The sequence below is a fragment of the Alligator sinensis genome, unplaced genomic scaffold, assembly GCF_000455745.1.
Source record: "Alligator sinensis unplaced genomic scaffold, ASM45574v1 scaffold1291_1, whole genome shotgun sequence".
Lineage (NCBI taxonomy): Eukaryota > Metazoa > Chordata > Crocodylia > Alligatoridae > Alligator > Alligator sinensis.
In genome coordinates, this window is record NW_005842219.1 from 1 (window position 1) to 21,687 (window position 21,687).

The 21,687-nt window shown below is 42.2% G+C and overlaps 1 protein-coding gene across 1 annotated transcript in view; it reads right to left on the reverse strand.

Annotated features, from left to right (window-relative positions):
* Nucleotides 1-3,791: 3,791 nt before the first annotated feature.
* The window catches only part of LOC102382400 (autism susceptibility gene 2 protein-like), a gene marked incomplete at its 3' end in the record, with an annotated part of 430,875 nt that continues 412,979 nt past the window's right edge, over nt 3,792-21,687 (reverse strand). Inside the window, exon 3 of the mRNA XM_025208073.1 lies at nt 3,792-3,957. Within this exon, the coding sequence (XP_025063858.1) occupies nt 3,792-3,957 (166 nt within the window). The remainder of the gene's footprint in view (nt 3,958-21,687) is intronic.

Sequence of the window (21,687 nt, forward strand, 5' to 3'; positions counted from 1 at the left end):
CTGCAGCCATGGCAATTCTGCCACACGGAGCCAGGCTGGCAGCCGAGCGTGGCTCCGGGTGGCCTGGCTCCACTTTTCAGCAGTGTGCGCTGGCCAAGCATGTATGCTTCCATTTTCTTTTCCCCACCGCGGATTTTTTTCACTCCTGGATATCCCCATTCACAGCATGGAGAACACCAGACTGCGGTATGTGCCAGTGCAAATCTGTTTGCAGCATCACATGCTGCACGGCTATGCTCGTCTCGATGTGCCCGTTGTGCTTAAAGTTGAGTTTGCATTTCAGTGCTTTGTTGGGGCAGGAACAGAGGGCTCAAGATCAAGACAAAAGTCGGAGTTATTTTGTTTTGCAGTATGTTAACCTTTCCGCCTTTTGTAATAGTAACTATTGCTGGGACAGTAGCTCTCAGGCTAATATTTGGAGTTTGTATTTCCTCCATCAAGCTTCACTGGCTTCTGTACACTAATATTTTCCAAGTACTCCCATACCTGTTCTGCAAATGGAGGCATGGAAGGTGACCACGACTAATCTAAAAAGGGGGAGGGGAGGCTCTTAATTCAATAAACAAGCAAACAAATAAACCAAAGGGAAAAAAAGGTTGAGTGTATTCCAAGCTAGGAAAAGAGAAAGCACCACCATTTTGTCTTCAAGCAAAATCTCAGCAGAATGAATTCTGCTACTGGCAAGATTTTGATGAGATCAAATTGATTACCACACCCTGTACAGAAGATCTCCAGTTTCTCTTCTAGAGCCCTGCAGCCAGCTCTAACCAGAAAGCGGAAAACAAGTTGTCATTCCAAAACAGACAACAGAAGCAGAAATACAGAAAGGTTTAAGAAACTCGGACACTGAGATTTATCAGATCACTGCCAAACCCTTGCAATAGAACAATCAGGAAATCGGTGTCCCTAATCTACCAGAGTTCAAATGCTCTGTTAATTAAATCTTTTGAAGATGGGTGCACGTGTGTGCTGGCGTGCACGCGTGAGTATGTCTGGTGGTGACAGAAATTAGTTTCACTGCTTTGCATTTGACAAGAACATAGGGCAACTCCGCTTCCTGCTATCTGATGACATATCATGCCTCATTATGAGAGAAGTCTCCTTTTTAACATGGTCTTTTGCATTGTGCTGTTTTTCTTTTCAGTTTTGACCATGGGTTTTGCAAGTGCTGCAAATTACCTGTTTGGATCTCATTAGACTGCGAAGGAGCTTTTTGTTGTAAACGCGCTCGGTCTCGGTCTGTGTTACCCAAGGACTGTGGGCACATTCAGAACATGCATAGTTGAAAGGTATTTGATAGGAGGGGGGACGTTGCTACTAACATGTCAGTTTGCCAATGGATATTCATTATACTATTTCCTCTCTCCATGTCTATCACTAAGCCATCATTTTAGCTCCACATTAAAGCTCATGAAGTTCACATTTATGTTTTAACAGCTTGCTTACAACAGGGATTTGAAAATTGATTATTTGCCTGGAAAAGACGAACTCTATCCATTAAGCATTTCCATGCAGGAGCCATGCCTACTATTAAAACTTTGCATGACTACGGAAGTGAAGATTCATTACATTGCAAGTCCAAGACTCGGTTTCCTGACCTCAAGGGCTAATCTGAATGGAATATTTTAAATCTTAGCTCAATCGTCAGTGAGTACACACACAGTGTATTTTTTTCCAAACTCAAACTCTGGAGAAGATTTAAAAGAAGGCAAGAAAGGAAAGAAACCAAGAGGCTTTCATCTACTGTTATGTTCACAGCAATCAACACTGGAAAATGGGAGATATTCCGACAGCCCACACCTTTTAAAATGCATTATTTTAAATAACTATATTAAGCTATTAAGCTTTGTTTGTTCACAAGAACACAAATTCAAGGCAGGATCACACTTTGCTAGAAGGGAAAGCATCACAGCCATTATCTGGGAAAATTAAAAAAAAAAAAAACAAGGTTTCTGCTTGAGACTGAAAGAGAAATGTGTAATGGTATTTACTTTTCATAACTGAAAGAATCTGAAAAAAAGGCTGGAGGCCACCACAGGCCCAGATAACAAGGTATTTATCCCGTGCATGTTTGTTAAGTCTCAACTGAACTGGCAGCACTGGACAGCGATCCGGGGTTCTCCCTAAAAATCACGCTGAAGCTGTACCATGATATCAAAGCATGACAAGGCTTACTATCAAACTTCAGCAAAAGAAATTAAAACGTAACCAAGGTTTTTACTGAGATCTCCTCTAGCTGACAGTGTGATTCCCCACATCAGCTCTTGGCTGTATAATGGGAGCCAAAACTGCTTTCCTCCTTTTCATTGCCTGTCCAACTTACAAGTGGCCAGGGGCTGCAGTCCTGTGGGCTACACCAGCAGGGTCCACATACTGCAGGGGTGGGCAAAATGCGGCCCGCGGGCCAGATGTGGCCCGCCAGGCCATTCTATCTGGCCCGTGGGGCCCCTAAAAAAAATAGAAAATTAATATGCATCTGCCCTGGGCTGCCTGTCATGCGGCCCTCAATGGCTTGCTAAAACTCAGTAAGCGGCCCTCTGCCCAAAATAATTGCCCGCCCCGACATACTGCTCCACTGCCTGTGCACCCTGGAGTGCCCCCTGCTTCACCACGTGCCCCAGTGCCACCCCCTCTCTGCTGCATTGTGTGCCTGGGTACCCTGCCTCACTCTAAGCTCCTGGGCCATGGGGTCCCCTGCTGCATCACACCTTTCCGGTTCCCTAGGCAGTGCCATGATGCACCACCCTACCCCCTGAGGCAGGGAAAGGGATGCCAGAGGGAAAAGTACCCTAGAAACTATAGCAGCTTGTGTAGCTGGAGCAATGGGGAGGAAGTAAAAGGGCAGAGTCATGACAGAAACAGTGAAGTGCCATGGTCTGACCACCATCTAAGTAAACAGAAAATAATCTATTCTCTGCTTAGCTTTTTCTTTTCCCTGCTAATTGTATCTTATGGCATTGATAGCATCCTCTAACCCATGGCTACATAAAGGGCAGGCTTTAAACTATACACTTTAAACAGTATCATGACCCATACAAATTGACCCAGGTTTTGGGGGAGATGAAGTCATAAAATTGTGTGAGCAAGCAAAGAGAAAAAGATTTGAAGGTGTCACGCATCGCTCGGTACAGTGTACAGCTCAGCGGGGTCCTGGCTCATGAACGAAGTTCCTAGACTTGATGGTGCAATGATTATTACACTTGATCTAATGACAGCAACAAGAGGTCTGCCGTGCACCCACAGTCATTATTATAGGTGTGGATTGAATCCCTGATGCCTAGCCCATTCAGTGAACGGTTCGTACTCTGCCCCTCTGCAGGTGAAAGAGGGTGTTTTGTGTGCAGCTACTGCCCTAACACTGCTGTTCACTTTTTCATGGGCAGGTTTGGCAGAACAGGAAAGGTGAATCTCGTGCTACTCTTGACCATGTTATATCAGTTTACTAGATAAAAATTACTGGCGTTTCCCCAGGCTCCTCCATACTCTTCCTAAGCACTAAATTTACTACAATAAATACATTCTCAGTCTTTCCCCAGTGGGGAAAAAGATGGTATTACTTATCAAGCTATGCTACTATTGTTCGCTATCCACTACATTGTAACGTATCAAAATGAATTGAATCCTGTCTTTCAACTGGCTGCAAATGAGAAGCTATCTACAAACAGATACTGTTACTACAGAGTATTTCATCCTATAACAGGGCAAGAGAGCTTAAGCTGCCTCATAGTGAACTCGTGAGGGGAAGCTTAGGAATTACTTGCTGCTGTAGGCCAGATTTTGTGCAGACTTACCCCTTCCAATAAATGTTGACAGGTATAAATCAAAGCGGTATTTGGCCACGGAAGCTTTACTTACGTCACTGAGTCTTTCCCGAGAGCTACTTCGATGGAAGCCTTTTGATTCTCCGCTGGCGCTTTCGCTGTCACTGTCTCGGCAGCTGTTTTGACCTGGCTTGAGCTGCAGGAGAGAGAAGCAGAGCTTTAGATTGGCGTGGATGGCTTCTCCTCTTTTACATTATCCTTCAATTCGCCTGCAAATGGCAAGACGCATCCTCGTCTGAGCGTGGCCGGGGTCTAACCAAGCCAAACCAAACCATGGTGGCAGCTCCTTGTCTAGCAGGTTACACTTAAGACATGATTAAACAATTAATCGCACCCTAAGCAGTTACACAGTCACAGGTTAATGCAACTAATCGTGTGATAAAACAAGGAATAAGCTACAAAATTATGACAAAATATTAAAGGTGCATATTGGATTGCCAGCGATTAAAGGAAAAAATGACATTATTGGCAATCAGCTTTTTTTGGCCCGTGTAGCCAATAATGTCACCGATAAATGCCACGTGCATACGCACAGTCGCAGCGTGCTCACGGCCAGGAATGCAGCCCAGCAGCTTGGAGAGCAGCATCCGGCTGCAGTGGGGAAAGGGTGTGGGGGGGCAGATCAAGGCCCCCACAATGAGGGAGGGAATGGGGCTGGGGCAGGGGCAGGGCAGGGCATGGGACATAGCTGTGGGTGGCCATCTGGGGGGGAGTGGGCCAGCTCCCCACAGCTGTGCGCACACTGGGGAAGGCATGGGGGGCATGTACCCCCAGATTTGTGCACAGGGTGATGGCGGGCTGCAGGCTTAGGGCCAGGGGCCACCCTGCTGCCATTCTGGACAAGCCCGCTGTGGCTCCATCCCACTCCCCGGCCGGGCATTCCCACCCCAGCCCCGAGCAGCAAGCTGGCTGGGCAGCACCCCCAGCTCCAGATGCCAACTCTGCCCCACTCCCTCCCTCACCTTGGGACCCCCATCCTCTACCCCCTCCCCTGCCCCAACTTACCTGCAGGCAGCTGAGGGAGCTACTCTTTAAAGGAGAAAATCCACATTTTTCCATGCAAATGGAAAACCCAGATCCCTTGGTAATAACCTTGTGGTGGTTCCTACCACACAATTAACTGAATGTGTGACCAGGCTGATTAGGGCCCATGGGAGCCTTAATTCCCTTGACTCCTGAGGCTGAGTGCTGATCAGCTGATTGCAGCTCCAAGACTATCAGAGTCAAGGGCTCCACTACACCCCCATGGCTGGGAGCTCCCCTCAGCTGATCCAGCCTCCAGCCCTGGGTCCACCCCAGCCATGAGAGGTGCTGGTGCTGGTGCAGGGGGAGGCCAAGATCAGGATTCTGGCTCCCACTGCGCTTGCAGTAAGGAGCAATGGGATCTGATCCTTGATCCCACAAGCATGCCTCCTGCCATGCCTGTGTGGCAGGAAGTGCAACTGTGGGATTGTACATCAGGTCCCATCATGCCTTTAACTTTCCATCTACTGGGGCCCTAAGTTGCCTGTGTGTATTTTGGCTTGCCACAAAGCTATAGGAGGCTGCACAAGTTGCCCTAAGGAACTTGTAAGCAAAGGATGCAAAGATGGACACATTTAGGTAAAAAGGTGCTCACACCACCAAGGCTGCTATGGTCATCAAGGCCCCCAAGCCTAATCTTGTGCCGGAGGGATGCTGGATTTAGCATTTACAGTCTAAAAACGTTAAGGGTCTAAGACCAGTTGAGAACTCCATGGGATGCCTTTGCAAAACTGGAGTCTAAGATCTTCACTTAGTTCTTTAAAAGCCCCTTGGCTGTCCTACGTATTCATCAGCCAACATTATTTGTCAGCTAGCATATTTTTCTTGCATTTCAAACTGGTTCATAATGAGGATTCATCTCTATAGTCATGAAAGTAAAAAAGAAACCCCCATTCTTTTTATGCATCTGCAAATGCATCATGCCCTTTTCCGATGGCGTAGATCATACAAGTCCCGATCAAAGTCCTGATACAAACAGACTGCTGTCTAAGGTTGGGGCAGATTTTAGTAGATCTGAGTGAACAGTGAAAAAAACCCATAACTTTACTTACATACATTGTACTTCCAATTGCTTGAATTTACAAAATAATTGGCTTTTGTCCTCCTGACCCCTCTTCTGTTGGCTTTTCTGAGACTATTTGCATGACAGATTTCTACTGACACAAACATTTGTAGAAGACGGATTGGAAACCCACAAGTTTATTTTCAAAAACTGAATTCTCAATCACATGCCCGAGTATTTGCATTAGAAATGCATGCTGAGAAAGTACTTTGTAATTTATCTAATCAAAATCACAACCTCCCAACAGTTCAAAGAATGAATACCGAATATGAGAACAGAAGCGTTCACAATCAATTCTAACTAATTACTACACAACTCAACTTAATTCTTTCAACTACTGAATAAATTCAAGGTGACAGAGACTCGCAGATACTACATGAATAGGAGGATAGAGCTCAAAAGCAAGATTCTTAAAAGCACAGGAAAAGTGTAATGTCCCTCTTTTTGCTGGGTGCAATTATTTGTGGATCCACTACTTGTTGCTCACCGATGCTACTCATGAATCTTTTTAGAGATTCAACTGAGCTTTTCATCGTTCCACTGTGCATCTCTAATGTGGATAGAAAGCTCATATCACTACCAATCTGCCCTGAATCTAAGGGACTAAGAATCACACCTTCATATAGCACTTCCAATTCTTTTTGGTTTCAGAAGCAGAAACCAAAGAGTCTCAGCTCACAGAACAACTTCTTGATCAGCAATGCAGATCTTTTTTCGTTTCTTTTTTTTTTTTTTTGGTATTTATTTCACATTTTGTTCTTGATTTTTGGCTCATTTCACCCCCATCCCCACCCAAAAAATGCTGTAGGATTTTCCATGAATACACACACGCAAGGACGCACGCATGCAGTCTCTCTCTCTTTCTCTCTGTCTGTTCTTCTCTCCTAGTGGGTTCATCACAGGAACATATGAAGCATCATGACATTTGTGCCCTAGCAGTAGATTGTCAGTTCTCCCCTTCCCACCCCTATCACCATTTGGACAAATACAGATTGCAAGTATCTCTAGGTGCTCTGCAATTTATAATTCCAGCTGTGAAGGCATTTCACCTTCAATCTCATTTGGTTTCTTCTCTTCAGCTCTCTGCCAAGACGAGTGGATTTTCCCAGAAACAGCTTATTTGCTGCTTTAAAAGGTATGCACCTCAAGAAGCTCGCTTGCCCAGGTATGAGCAGAATACATTTTACTCTTGCTAAAGGAAGACAGCGTGGTCCAACAGACAGGGTTGGCAGCTGGGAGCTGTGATGAGACCTCATTTTCTATTCACAGCTCCACCACTGACCTGGAATATATTCATTGCTTCACCTCGGTGCCTCACTTCCCTCATCTGTAAAACGGGGATGTTGTTACTTACTCTCTTTGAAAATACTTTGAGACTCTTGGCAGACAGAAGCTATTTTAGAGCTGACTTCCATTCTTATCTATTATTTCTTCATGTACAATTTAAGATACAAGACTAAACATGCACGTTTGCTGTGGAAGGCTTCGAACCTTGGAATAATCTGAGTGCATTCATTTCCCAAGCTTATGGTATCCCCTCAGGAGTCACAGAGCTGTAAGAAAGGAGAATGGGGGGGAAGGGGACATTGGGGGAACCCACATCAAGATATGCCACTCTACCCCAGCTAAATGATCTGGCCCTGTAACTTTGCAATAGAGTGTAGACTATGGCTCAGGTATGTGCCCATGAACAGATTAAGCTCATGAGGCTGAAAAAGTGGTAGAGAAGAATGGGGAAAACTCCCCTTTCTACCTTACTGCCAATGAAGCAATTCATTCATGCTCTTGAAAGATGAGCTAGCCAGGCACTGAATGCTCTCAGTTAGTGGGGCGGCAAGCAGCACTCTCAAGAGCTGGAACGGATGTTGCAAACTAGAAAAAAAGATAAACCTTTGTTCATTCAGTCAGCCAGCCCAATATACGCTGTTCCCACTTTGCTGACATAAGTTGGGTAAAAAAGGGCCTCTCTGCCAGCCAACAGTACCGAAACCTAACTGTAAGCTAACTGATTACAGTTATTGCACCTTGACTAAAGTATTGTACAAAGTATTGGATAGAGTATATTATACCTGAACTAAACACTGTTGCTAAGCCAGAAGGATCCCAGATAAACAGAACTTTACTTCAGATGTAATGCCTTAGACAGATCTAATGGATCTGTTTTGTGGAGCATAACTACTCCTTCCTATATAATTGGCAGATCTTACCTACAACCAAGGTGTACTGTAATGTTATGGCCCCAGGTTTACAATTTAACTACCCTAAGAAAAATAGACCCACTTTCACTGACTCAATCTGATGTCAACAATTGCGTGATGATGGAGGACATCGTATTGCAACTGGGGCTTGAAGGTTTTTCGTAGCCGTTCTTTGCATAGAAGATGCATTTTTACACTCGGATTTTCAGTACCCCGTTTTACTGAGCATCTTCGTGGCCCGCGGTTTAATCGCTGGAACACCTTGCAAAAGCAACATCGGCATCTATACCCAGTTTGCCTCACCGTGAAAGAAAATGCACCGAAACAGATTTAAAAAACACCTTTTGAAAATGTAAGCCCAGTAATAAAAGCAGTTGCAGTTTTATCTGTGCTAGACTCCATCGGTACTTCAGACATCTGAACTCAGATTAAATTATATATTAACCATCTTCACTATGCATTTAGGAGATTTCTCTCTCATGGTTTTCATTGTTCTTGCTGAAGACCCAAACTCCAGTCACCCCAGAGCTTAACAAAAACTGTATTCATTTGAGGCACAGCTTTCAACCAATACTTAGCAACATTGCTCATTTTTATAATTCTTCCCTTATGTTACAAGTTCCAGCCAGTTACAGGAAAAGAAGACAAGCCCAGCAGGTGTCATTTTCCAGACACAATTTACAGAAAGTAAGAGGATACGATCAAGATATCTGAGCCTGGAACTCGGAAAGAATAAAGTGAATTGTGTAGGCTATAAAGCAAATTCGGAAACGAGTCCGAGGTAAGATTTATCTTCACTCCTCATTTTCCTTTCTGTTTTTCCAAGCAGAGCTTTCCTTGGAGAAAACTGTTGAGGGCTTCTTTTTTATTCCAAAAAGTATCAAACTGTATGCTACTTTAAACAAAATAAGTGGAAATGAGCCCAATGTTCTCTGTAAAGAAACCTAAAGTTACACACAGCAAAACAGTTTGCAAGGAGAGACAATATCTCACCCCAGTCTATTTACAAAGTTTCGGCTGGTTAAATTTGATATAGGCCCAGGAAAATGGGCTGCAAATAAAAGACTAGAACTGCATCTATGCTGTACAAGTTGTGGGTCATGGTTTGGCAGCACAAAGCTACCCTCAAATCACTTCTCCCCATCCCACAAGGATCCCCCTACCATCTCAGGTGGCACAGAGTTGCTACAGTTCTCATCTCAATTTTTCTCCTAGCATCTAGTGCAGGGGGCAAAGCTACATAAAAGGGACCCTCGTTATTCCCATTTACCAGAACACTACACTAGGACCACTGATGGCTGGCACATTGAGAGCAGTCTTCAAACCCTGCCAATCTGCAATGACAGTGTAGCCTGGCGCTAAAAAGGGAAAGAACTGCTAAAGCGGCTGCAAGCTGCGTGGTAAATTCCCAGATACCTGCACTCTATTTAAAACTAACAGGGAAGGAGGGAGACTGAGAAGGAACAGGAATTTGGCTAAGGCTCTGAGCTGGGATTCAGCAGAAGATAAGCCTGTAAGTTATATGCCCAGGTGTGAAGTAATGAGCATTCCCCAACCGCTCTGGAGCAGTGAAAGAGGAAATATCCAACCTTGTCCACAGAGAAGAAGCTCTATATTTGCTTAAAGAGGCTTAGTTGATGCAGAAGTTAAAGACGGAAATTGGCCTTAATCGCACAATCTTAACAGTACTTATAACAGGAAAAAGCACTCTAGATGTTAGGTTAGCATCCTAGAAATACAAATCCACGTTGTTTGTGGACAAGAGAACAGAGGATAAAGATAAGCGTGGTAGCAGACGGGAGGGAGAAACCACTACAGTGTACAACAACCTCTCAAGAACGGAGTTTATTTTGCTAACTCGCTGAGCCACTTTCTATATAATGCAATAGTAGCAATGCCTGGTTAGGATGCAACAGAAAGCAAAATAAATAAACCCACAGAGAGTTTAGTGAAAGCCTTTTTCCACAGAGATTATATATAGAGTCAAAAACACCCTGATGCTGCTCTTCGAAGCTAAATTTTTTAGTTATTTTTTGAAATTTAAACCCCGTGCCATTTGGCAGCGGTAAAGCCATGCAAGGGTACAGTTCTGAGGTGCCTGAGTTTCTGCACCATATGGAATTAAAGGATTATTTCACTACGCTGTACTTTGAAATGATGAATAACAACATCTCTATCCATTATAGTTCAGTCAGCAAGCTAAGCCTTTACCAGTGCCCTAGAGGAAGGGGCACCTGCTTCCCAAGGGATAGAATAACCTTACTGGGGGGAGTGGAATTAGGCTTCCAGTTCTGCCTGTCATTCTCTATTTAAACAGCTTTTGCATGGGCAAGGCAATGCAAAGGTCTTCCCATTCAACTTCTACCTGGGCAAATATGCTCTTTAGTTTAGTGCTTCTTGATTAAAATGGACTTGTATGCATTCAGATTGCAACCGTTCCTGTGGATTTTTGTTATTTGCCAACTGCAGAATAATATAATGGCCTATAACGGACTACTATTGGTGCCTGCATAAACCAAGTCAGGGCCTGCGTGTGCTATTATAAATCAAAAGAAATAAAAATAACACATCCAGCCGCAACTGCACGCCTACCTCTGTGCTCCTCCCAGAAAAGCTTGGAAAGGGAAAAAAAGCAGGTTGGCCTTGTACCAGATCCATCCTCTTAACTCATCCAGACTATGGCCGAGCAAGATGCTGGAAGTGCATTCCACAATTAACAGGACTTTCCAACACACTCTCACTTGGTTATTCCTTTTCATTTAAGCCAATGGGGCTGTGGTTTAAGCCAAAGCACTCCAGTGCTCAACTACAGGACAGCAGCCTGAGGAAGAGCTATTTCAGTATCCTACACCCCAAATCACTCAGCCTTTCACAATTTAAAAGCAACCACTGGAGATAAATACCAGAGGTTCAACCAGTGCATTGCGTAGGGCAATTGTGACAGCAGAATTTTTCAGGGTATATTTGTGTTACAAATCGAGAACCATGTTGCGCAGCTGCCTTCTGTTTCCAGGAGGTCTCAAAAAATATGACCAAATACTAGGGCTGTGTGAAGCTTTGGTAGCCGATTCAATTCGGAGGAGATTCGGCCCAATTCAGCGGCCGAATCTCCGAATCGAATCGGGAGACCCATTAATCTCTCCGAATCAAATCAGAAGACTCCGAATCAATTCAGAGAGATTTGAAGAAATGTGGAGATTCAGTCATAGACTGTACAGGCAGGCACAAGGTAGTGCTGGCAGGAGCAGCTGGAAGAGCAGCCGGATGAGCCCCTGCTGAAGCCAGCAACCTGGGAGAAGCCACAGCTCATCCAGCTGCTCCCAGGGCTGCCGGCTCAAGCCACAGCTTTTTCGGCTGCTCGTCTGGCTTTTCCCCTGCCAGGGCAAGGCAGGCAGTGCTGGCAGCCCTGGCAGAAGCCCCAGGGGCTGTGGGAAATATTTGGAGGAGCTGGGGGACTGAACCGGGAACTGGGGCAACAAATAGGGGCTTCCCCCCAGCTCCCAGTTTGATTCCCCAGTTCGATCCCCCAGCTCCCAACCATTCACCCTCAATCCCCACGGCTTCTCCTGGGGCTGCTGGCTCAAGCCACGGCTTGTCCAGCTGCTCTCCTGCTGGGGTGAGGCAGGCAGTGCTGGCAACACCAAGAGAAGCCACAGGGGCTAGGGGTAATGATCAGGGAGCTGAGGGGAATCAAACCTGGAACTGGGGACGTGAACCGGGAACTGGGGGGAATGATCAGGGTCTGGGGGAACAAACAGGGTCTTCCCCCCAGCTCCCAGTCCAATTCCCCAGTTCCCAGTTTGATCCCCCAGCTCCCCAATCATTTCCCTCAGCCCCTGGCTTCTGCCAGCAAGGCCAGGACTGCCTGCCTTGTCCTGGGGGAGCGAGGCAGCCAGGGGAGCAGCTGGACTAGCCACGGCTTCTCCAGGGGATGCCGTCTCAAGCCAGAGCTGGTCCAGCTGTTCCCCCAGCTGCTCCCGCCGGCACTACCTGCCTGTATAGTCTATGGCCGAATGAGATTCGCTGCCGAATATCTTCGGATTCAGATTCGACCAAATCGAATCCGGACAGTGATTCGAATCTGCTAATATCAATATGCTACAGTGTATTTGGTAGGCCTGTGCAAAGCGGAAAGTATTCGCTTCGGATTCAGAGGGACATTGATCCCAAGAGACAAATAAGCAATGCCGAATCCAAATCGAACACGGCCCGTTTCGCACACCCCTACAAATAACCAATTTAAGGACTTCCGAAATTCCACAAAGCACTTGCACCAGTTCCTTTAGCTGCATAAATACCACTGAAAATCTAATCCATCTACTGTGAGGAGAAACAATCAGTTAAGTACAGTATTCTTTTGTTTCATAAACCATTGTATTTTACATGCAAAACTTGCTTTGATGAGAAAGACATGCATGTAGCCAGCCCATTGAACTTGGTTAAAACTAAGAAAAAAACATTTTTAAATGCAGTTTTTGTTAATTTTTACTTGAGTTATAATTTCGATCTGAATACAGTTTGACATGTATCCTATCCTACATGAAAAGTATTATTTAGGAAATTAAAAAAACAACTATCAGACACCTTTTTAATATACTTTTTCATAAAAAAAGAAAACTATAATGCAAATAAATGTGTGTTAAATTATATAACTGTACAAACAAATGGGGAGAAATAGTGTGTGTCTTGTCCTGTTAACAATAAGTAGTACCAAAATCAAAGGTAAAGGGCCGTATATTGTTACAAATGCACAACAAGATTAAGAATCAATTATTTAACTCTATCTCCCCTTTCTATTTCTGAAGGTAAGAAATAGCTACTGCTCCAGCATGCGGCATTAGATAATAAAAGCTTTAAAGGTGATAAAAGGCATGGGTCTGGATTAAGATCGGTATTGCAAGTTCTACTGATAGTGGGTGGCATCATCAGAACTTACTTCTGTGCAGAGTAGGGCAAAAAGTAGACTTGTCGTAAGGAACGGGGAAAAAATAAATAAGGCCACCATTCATTCCTGAATCCTTCTCTCCTTCATTATGCGCTTGAGCAACTTCAAACATGCATCAAGTCCAAAGTTATTTTGAAGTAGCTCTATTTTATCTAAGTTGTATAGAGAATGGAGCCCATCTTTTTTTTCCCATACTGTTTATACAGAAATCAAAGATAAACCTGGCATAAACTCATACAAGCCTAGATCATACATACCATATACAATGTATAAAGAGTAAAAGACTTTTTCTATTCTATGACACCCATTAAGCAAGGTATGAAACAGAAAGCTGCTGGCAATTTCAACAAATGAGGCATATTTCAGGATACTTTAAAAGCTGAATTGCAAAAAAATACAGGCTTCTTCTGACCCTTTGCATTTTGATGGTTGCACAGTGAGAAATATGGCCTTTAAAATTATTTTACAAAGCTTTCCATTGTACCAATCACTCTCTCCAAGCAGCTTCTATATCACAGAATCATAGACAATAGGGCCAGAAAAGATCACGGGGGTTTAACTGGCCCGCAAAGAGCTGACCAAACTTGTGGATACCAGGATGGAATCGTTCATCTCTTGTAAATATTTCTCCTCCGCGTTGCTGAGCTTTCTATCCTACCTCGCATGCCTGGCACTCTCCTATTGCTTGTGTGTTAAACACACTCTTTGTCTTCCTTCTTATCCCTCGCTAAAATACTGTTCTTCTAAGAAGTCTCTCAAAAAGGACAGACAGTATCAAGGCAGTCTAGTACTTTACCTGCATTGTTAATTGGTGTGTACGTATCTTTATATGCATCCGCATCCACATAGGCCTATGTCTTCTATCTAAATCAGTTTACAGTCCGCTGGAAATCCTGCCTACAGGTACACACATCCTCAGGACACATGCATAACTTCTTGTGCATTTCCAAACTAAACCATAAGTTCAACGGGACAGAGCTTTTCTCATACGTTTGTACAGCAGAGTCCAAGTAAATATTCAATACACAGCAAGGCACACATTTTGGCTGTAGGGGGTCACAAACAGAAACAGTTTTGCATTCTTTTGCCTTGCTGAGTTTGAAATAATAGATCAAGAAGGCAGAGTTTTCACCAAACAGTTCAGAGCAGAAAGATCTATTTTGCAGTGCCAGGTATTCTGCAAGACTACCCTTTATATCTTTCTTTCTAGTGTTTTACCAACTGTTCCTTAAGTATTGATGCTCATGTCTAAACTACCTCCTTGGAGAACTTGGTCTAGTTTTATTTTCTCTCAGTAGTACTGGACATTTAGCTACATCTTACAGGAAAGAATGAAACCCCCCAAATCCTTACTTTGAATCTACAGAGAATATCAAATACAGAAAAATAGAAAAGATAGATATACTACTCCGTTTAGCAAGAAGAATTGGACACCTGGCTCCTTGGTGAGAAACAGCTTGGCCTCTGGTTGACTTTGAAATATATAATAAGCTACTGGCAGAATACTTAAGTAAGTAGAAAGATAAAATTAATCACACGATGGGAAAGAAACAAACAGCCAAGTGATAGAAAACCCAATGACACTTGGGCTTTAGAGCTGCCTGGTTTCCTCTGTAGAGTAAGTTGGGGAATCTCAGTCTAATTCCAAGCATGGATATAAAGATCATCATCATTAGCCAGCACTGGTGTTGGTGAAAATTTCAACCCAGTCCCATTACCTATCTATTGGCCTTAGGTTTCTAAGCCACTGAAATTATTTTGCACTAACTGCAAGCAGCAGCAGAGAGCAAAATTTCACATGCTTAGAGAAGCATGTGGGCAGCCCCTTTCTTGACAGAGGTTGTTTTTTAAAGCCCAATGGCAGCTGCATTGTGCTGTACCCGATAACATAAGGAGGTAAGGTTTTGATTAATTGAGACATGTGGGCAAGCACCTCACTTAGGTATGTGAGCAAAGCTCCATTGATTTCAACCTCAAACAAACCTGGAATGAGATTATTCACATCCTTAAAGTTAAACATGTGCCTTGCTGAATCAGAGTTTAATTTCTTTTCAAAGCTAACTATACAGATGACAGCTACCTAAAATTGAATAAAAAAAAAAGAAGGGGGGGAGAGCAGGAAAAAAAAAAAAAAAATCAGTATTCATGGATGGACCCTAGAATATTTGCCATTGTTTATTTAGCTGCAAAAAAACCTCTGCTATTTCATATTTCAAAGAAAGCCCAAAATAAATATTTAATACCTTGGTTGCATAAATAATGATTTGACGGTTGAGCTATTGGCTTAAAAATATAATACTATTTTAAGCTATTTAGCTGGCCAGCTCCATAAATTATTCAAGATTTAAAAGTCATCCTGTGGTCTATGTACAAGGAGAAAACAAGGAAGTTGTAACTATAATGACAAAAGCAGGGCAAGATCAATCAAACCACATGATCTCTAACACAAACAAGCAGCAATTAAGCAGCAATCAAGAGCAATATGACTGTGGTTGATGTCCTTTTATGCCAACACTCTCAGTCCATGGAGCAAAACTTAATAATGCTATACAATTTATCAAGGGAACCATAACTCTGCCCTCCATGACTTGGCTAAGAGACTATTATGATAGTATTTCTCTATAATTTAATAATGTGAAGGCAAGAGAGGGGAAACATAAAAGCATTACTTGATATATAACTCACATCTATATATATGCATTTCCCCTATGGTGAATAGGGGAACTAGACGTCACAATATTCTACCCCAGTTACAATCTGTTAGCAAGAAGAAGGAGCTGTAATGTCTGGCAAAGAAAAATCTATCTGAAAAAAAAAGAAACACAGAAGGGAAGGGAGTGAACCATCTGAATTCATTAGCGGCTGTCATTGATGTGGAGATGAGTTTAGAGATGAAGAGAAGTTAGTTATCACAAATAACTCATGAGAAAAGCAAAGGGAGGAACCCTTGTTTAAGTTGCTTAAATGTGGATTATGGCAAGTTGCCACTTACAAGTGTTCATGTACTACATACTCCACCCTCTTTGTAGGCAATCTGTCAGAACAAAATAGTGTATTCATACATTTAGAGATAGTCGGGGCTCCTGGGTTCTATTTTCATCCAAATACCAACTCGCTTGTCATTTTGACAAGTCACTTGACTTCTCAATACCTTAGGGTCCTGCTACATGTTCAAAATAAAGCTGGCTAGAAACCAGCTACAGAGTTCCACATTTTCCAGCTCTAACTTCATAGCTAGTTGGCTCTTTTTATAGCTGGATAATTATTTTTATTGTGTGATGATTACTTTGCACATGTGGCTTGTCTAAAGTTATTGTGTGATTAACCAGTTAATTGCATAATACATGTAACATGTAGCAGAGGCCTTAGTTTTTCCTTCAGTAAGATGGGGCTAATTATTTTGAACATGATTTTGCGAGCGTCAGATTTTAAATGCAAAATATACTTCTCCATAAAAATGTATCAAATTAAAAGCTTCTGCCTCGGCTCTAAACAACACCAAACCTCACTACTATATTAAAAAATCTTGACTTCCGAGCATGAACTCATAAGATGATTACATATGCAAAGATAAGTATTTTTGCTCTTTAGTCCTCCAGAGACAGGACCCATGGCTTTAGTTTTGGTTTTGATTTACTTACTTTTTAAGCAAGGTAAAACATTAGCAGTCATTTCAATTTATGGCTTATTAAAATTATTTTGGTGGATCTTCTAAAAAGTGATTTTACTCCTTTCGTCTTGTTAAACCTCATTGCTTTGAGTAAATAATTTAATGAAGAACTAAGTGCTAGATTAAAAACTGTGAATACTTCAGCACTTCAATTGAAAAACAATTCCCCCCCTTTTTCTTGCTATGATGAGACACAAATGTAACCTGTTTTACCATATTGTACTTTCACCTTGGACTATTTTTGCCAATGGAAATAATGATTTCAATTTCTGGTATTTGCAAATGTCAAGAAATCTCACAGCACATCTTGGAGTCGGGCCCTTGTCAACAGTAACCAAAGGTGGTTTACTGTTTGATAGATTTGATGAGCTAGTCGCCTCAATCCAAGTCCAGAGCAAGCTTCATTTTTTGTAACATCATTATGCCAACTGGTATTATTAGCCCTTTAGTTGGCAGTCTCAGAAGAGACAAGGGCACGATCCAATGCACACACAAGTCAATGAGAACGCTTCCACAGAGTCCCAGGGATGTTGAAGCAGATTCATAACTGAGATAGGGCTCCAAGTAACTGTCCACCCCTTAGAAGCAGTAGTTTGATCAACGAGACAGAGTCAAGATTTAAGCAAAGAATGAAGGTATTATTAGGAAGTTTATACCTTGACTACCTATGTGATACTGCTTTTGAGAGTACTGGACTTAAATCCGTGTGTGTCATAAATGGTTCATACCAGATATGCTGTTTATTCAATTTTACATTAAGAATTTTAGCATTTTAATTCCTTGGTTCCCAAAAGATAAAGAAAGAAAGAATCACATTCAACATCGTGTTAGGTTTAGGAGAGCTAAAGCATATTTATTAAGGTTTCCAAACAAAAGATTGCAAAACTTCTTGGTTCAGGAGCACAAAAGACGACCTACAGATGAGCAAGAGTGTGCCAAACTCAGATGACAAGGACCCATTTTCTTGAGTACCACTAATGTCCCCTACCACCTCAGAAGGCAGGGTAAATTTGCACCTTTACGACTCTGATTTAGGTGAAATGGCTACCTATCACCAGGATGAGACACTACCCTTGAAAAAAAGGCAGGCATGTCTTCAACGGAGTATTATGTAACCAGCTTTCATGTACAGTACATGCACACGTGAGTACTCACCTGAACTTAAACTCACAAATCACTGAGTTTGCAGAAATTGTTTTGTTGTTGTTCTGAAGTATTTTTGTTTTATGACTTATTTAACGCAAACAGCTACTTAAAATGTAACTGCATGTTCTAGCAAGCTTTATTTCGGAAACTGGGCTTCCGCAGTAAGTGCTCCTCACCTAATTCATGCACCTTATAACAGTAAAGACTGTAATTTGGTTCCTCTTTCATTTGCCTCAAAATCATATTATACTTGTTCTTCTTGAAAATATGATTACACACACTCTAAGACTTTTTATTGTTGTTTTAAAATAAATGAAAGAATTATAAAATGAGAGTACTATCAAGTTATGGTTAGTTTAACTAATCCTCATCTTGGCATTTCAGCATTTGTAAAGTGCTTATTCAGGAAAAGGTCAAAAATCACTGCAAAGATATGTTAATAGCTCTCTAAGTACTGTTTAGACTTATTGAATAAATTTCCAGTCTTAAGTCATTTATAGTATGCATAACAAAATGTATTATAACGCCGCTCCTCTCATTAGAAAGCACAGTATAAAACACACAGACTAAGACCTCACCAGGTGAAAGCACTTACGCACTTGCTTAAATTTATCCCTCTTCAAGACCGCGCATAAAAGCACCTGCTTAACTTTATGCACAAAAGCATTCATACGGGCATACATGCTCTCCTAAAGTGGGGTTTTACCTGAATTTCCATCGATAAGCAGTTGATATTTGTTTATCTACTTGAAAAATGGGTTACATAAAGAAAGAAATAGTGGTAGCTATCTGGTACCGAAGGATAATAAAGACGCTCAGTAGCGGATCCCGACCAAAGCCCTTCCAGGCATCGAAGTATCTGGGCTTTAAAATGACCCGGAAGACCTAAAAATTAAATATCAGCATGTAAAAATGCACCATATTACAGTACAAATCAGCCATTATACAGGCTCAGCACACTCCAACCACACACTAAAAAATGTCAGTTTCTCCTTGGTGAACAATAATTTGTGAGAGAAAGCAGGCATGCAAAATATGGGTGGCAGGCATCAAATGCAGATATTTTGGGCACTGAGGTGTTTTAAAATGGTTTTTCATTTCAGCATCCAGCATTCCCCGAAATCTCAACAGATCAAAGTTTTGCAGACAAGGAAGAAAAAAAAAAGCCCACGAAATTAATAACTATTTAAGTATTCTGTTTCATCATGATAACAAACAGATGGTTTTAATATTCTAGAGGCTAATTTCTGAACAATTAAAAACACAGCAAGACATTAACATCTAATGAAACATTTTAACTACCAGTATATGCATCTGCCATTAATTTCCACACAGTAAGGTCTTGGTTCTCTTCAATCTGTTCTTTATTAAGGAAAGTTTTTCCACTCTGAATTTAGTGAAGTAGAGAATTAACAACTGTTTTCAATCAGCAATCAGCATGATATTTCGCCAGTGTGCATTGAAATCATCCACACTATCAGACATAAATTTACTCCTACAATGGCTTTGATGTGCGCATATAGTATGGAAGTTAGAAGGGAACTAATTTTCTAATTACGTTTTCTTTTAGAATGTATGATTTAACCCCTTGCAGATTTGCTGTCCCTGTTGCTTAGCTTTTCAGATGCAGAAAAAAAAATTATAACATTATGGCTTAGTCATTAGTTACAGTTCAGCCAAAACCAAATTTGTTTAAAAAAAAAAAAAGACACAAAGGGAATTCTGATGCAAACCATATTGAAATGAAGTTCTTCAAAGACAACTGGAATCCTACATTTCTGAATTTTTAATTTAGGTTCCCTTTGCTCATTTGTGATAAGAGCACTGGGTGGTAGTCGAAGCCCTGCCCATTCTGAAATTAGTTGACATAAAAAATTTTTCTTTTACCCACAGAGACCAAGCTGCCTAATTCATGCATTTCTTAATCGTGTATGTAATTTAGAGCTACCGATGAATCTCCCGCGGATCCTCACCAATACAGAATATGATAGTAGATTAGGAATATAAAGCAAATTGAGCCAAGTCTTTGAGAAGGTTTCAAGGATGTTCAAAAAGACTGACATTACAAAGTATTTGTCATATTCACCTAGTGGAAAATAAATTATGAATACTTGGAAGAATACATCCAGACAAATTTCCTGCAGGATTTCAACAGTGGACTCAACTTTCATTAAACATAGCTAAATATCTAGGCACTTACATGAGTAGCCCGGTTTCCAAAAGGGCCAAATTGCAGGGACTTGCACTGATTCTAGCAGGAGTCCTTGGGTGTTCAACTTGTTTTTTGGGGTTTTTTTTGAAAATCAGATCTCTTACCTCAGTTACTAAATAAGGATTTTGAAGCCTAAATTTGGGCAATGAATGCTTTCTTTCTTTTTCTCCTTCCTTTTAGTAATGCTTAGCTCTCCTAGTTCTGGGGCGGTGGGAAACGACACCAACTGCAAGAGTCTGTCTTTTAGCTTCTTTTATGGATCATCTCCTTGGGGAGAAGTTGGCACATTTAAGAGGCCATCCCTGCTTCAAGGATCAATAGAAGAAACACGTGATCCTACGCCCTGAGATCTCTCTGACAGCAGTCTCTCTACCACCAGGAACTTGCCTATTTTGCCATCCACTTTATCATAGGTCCTGTACCTAGGTCACATATTATGCAGCCTTGCAACCCCCTGCACAGAATATAATTTTCTGGCCGAGAGGGTGAACTCCATTCGTTAACACGACTCCCCTTAAAAAATTGGTCACTATCTTCCTGCAGGATAGGGGGAAAATCTTCCTCAAACCAAGAGAAAACGGAGAGAAGAAAAGAAGAACAGTACTTAAACTCTCGGCTGCCACTTATATAAATGAGTAAGTACATAAAAAGAACATTTTGAACCTGTTGACAACAATCTGTAGGGGAGCAAGAACCAATAACAAAGTATCTCTTTTTTTTTTTTTTCTTTCTTATTTGTCCTTTTTTATTCTGCATTTCCTGGACTATCCATTTCTATGCCCTGATTAGAAGAAACCAAAAGCGGTGTTTGATTCTTGTTGAGATAAAATGTTGAAGAGAGACCTTTTGAGCCCAGAAGCTGCGGCAAAAGGATCCTTTCTAATATCAACTGCCTCCAACAGATATAACGTGTCAAGATATATATATTTTTTTTAAACTTGGTCAAGCTGATGCTGGAAGTAAAAGGTTGCAAAGAACAACAATAGCAGACTACTGGCTAAGGTGAAGAAAAGAAATACTCCCCTGTAGCCAGGGCCCGATTAACCCTTTACTGGGCCCTAAGCAAACAAACTCGTGAACTGGTTGAGACCCTCCACCCCACCCCGGCACTTGCCGCCCATGGAGAACAGGGCTTGGAAACGTGGCTAGGAAGCAGCTGCCGTGGCGGCAAAGCTGGGGGAGGGGAGGGGAAGGAAAGGGAGGTGGGCAGGGCCATTTGTGATGCCGCTGCGGAGGGAAGGACCAGAGTCCCCCGCAGTTCAGGGCCCTAGGCATGTGCCTAGTTTGCCTATGCATTAATATGGCCCTGCCTATAGCTCCTGCCACAACGTTCATGGTTTACCCAATTCCAAATGAAGAACACTTCAAGGTATATCCACTTCAGCATCAACACCGTTGATTGAAGGTTTCCCCATTCATCATTACTTATAGTGCAGTAACCCCCGTGAGAATTGAGGTTACATTTACCAGGTGCTGCACAAAGGCTATTTGAGAGTCCAGGGACCCTTTCCCTTGCAACAGAAGATGGGTGAATACCACCTCAAACTTAAATCAGCCTCTGGACGAAAGCCTCATCAAGATGTAACCTGCTACTCACCACTTCAGCAGG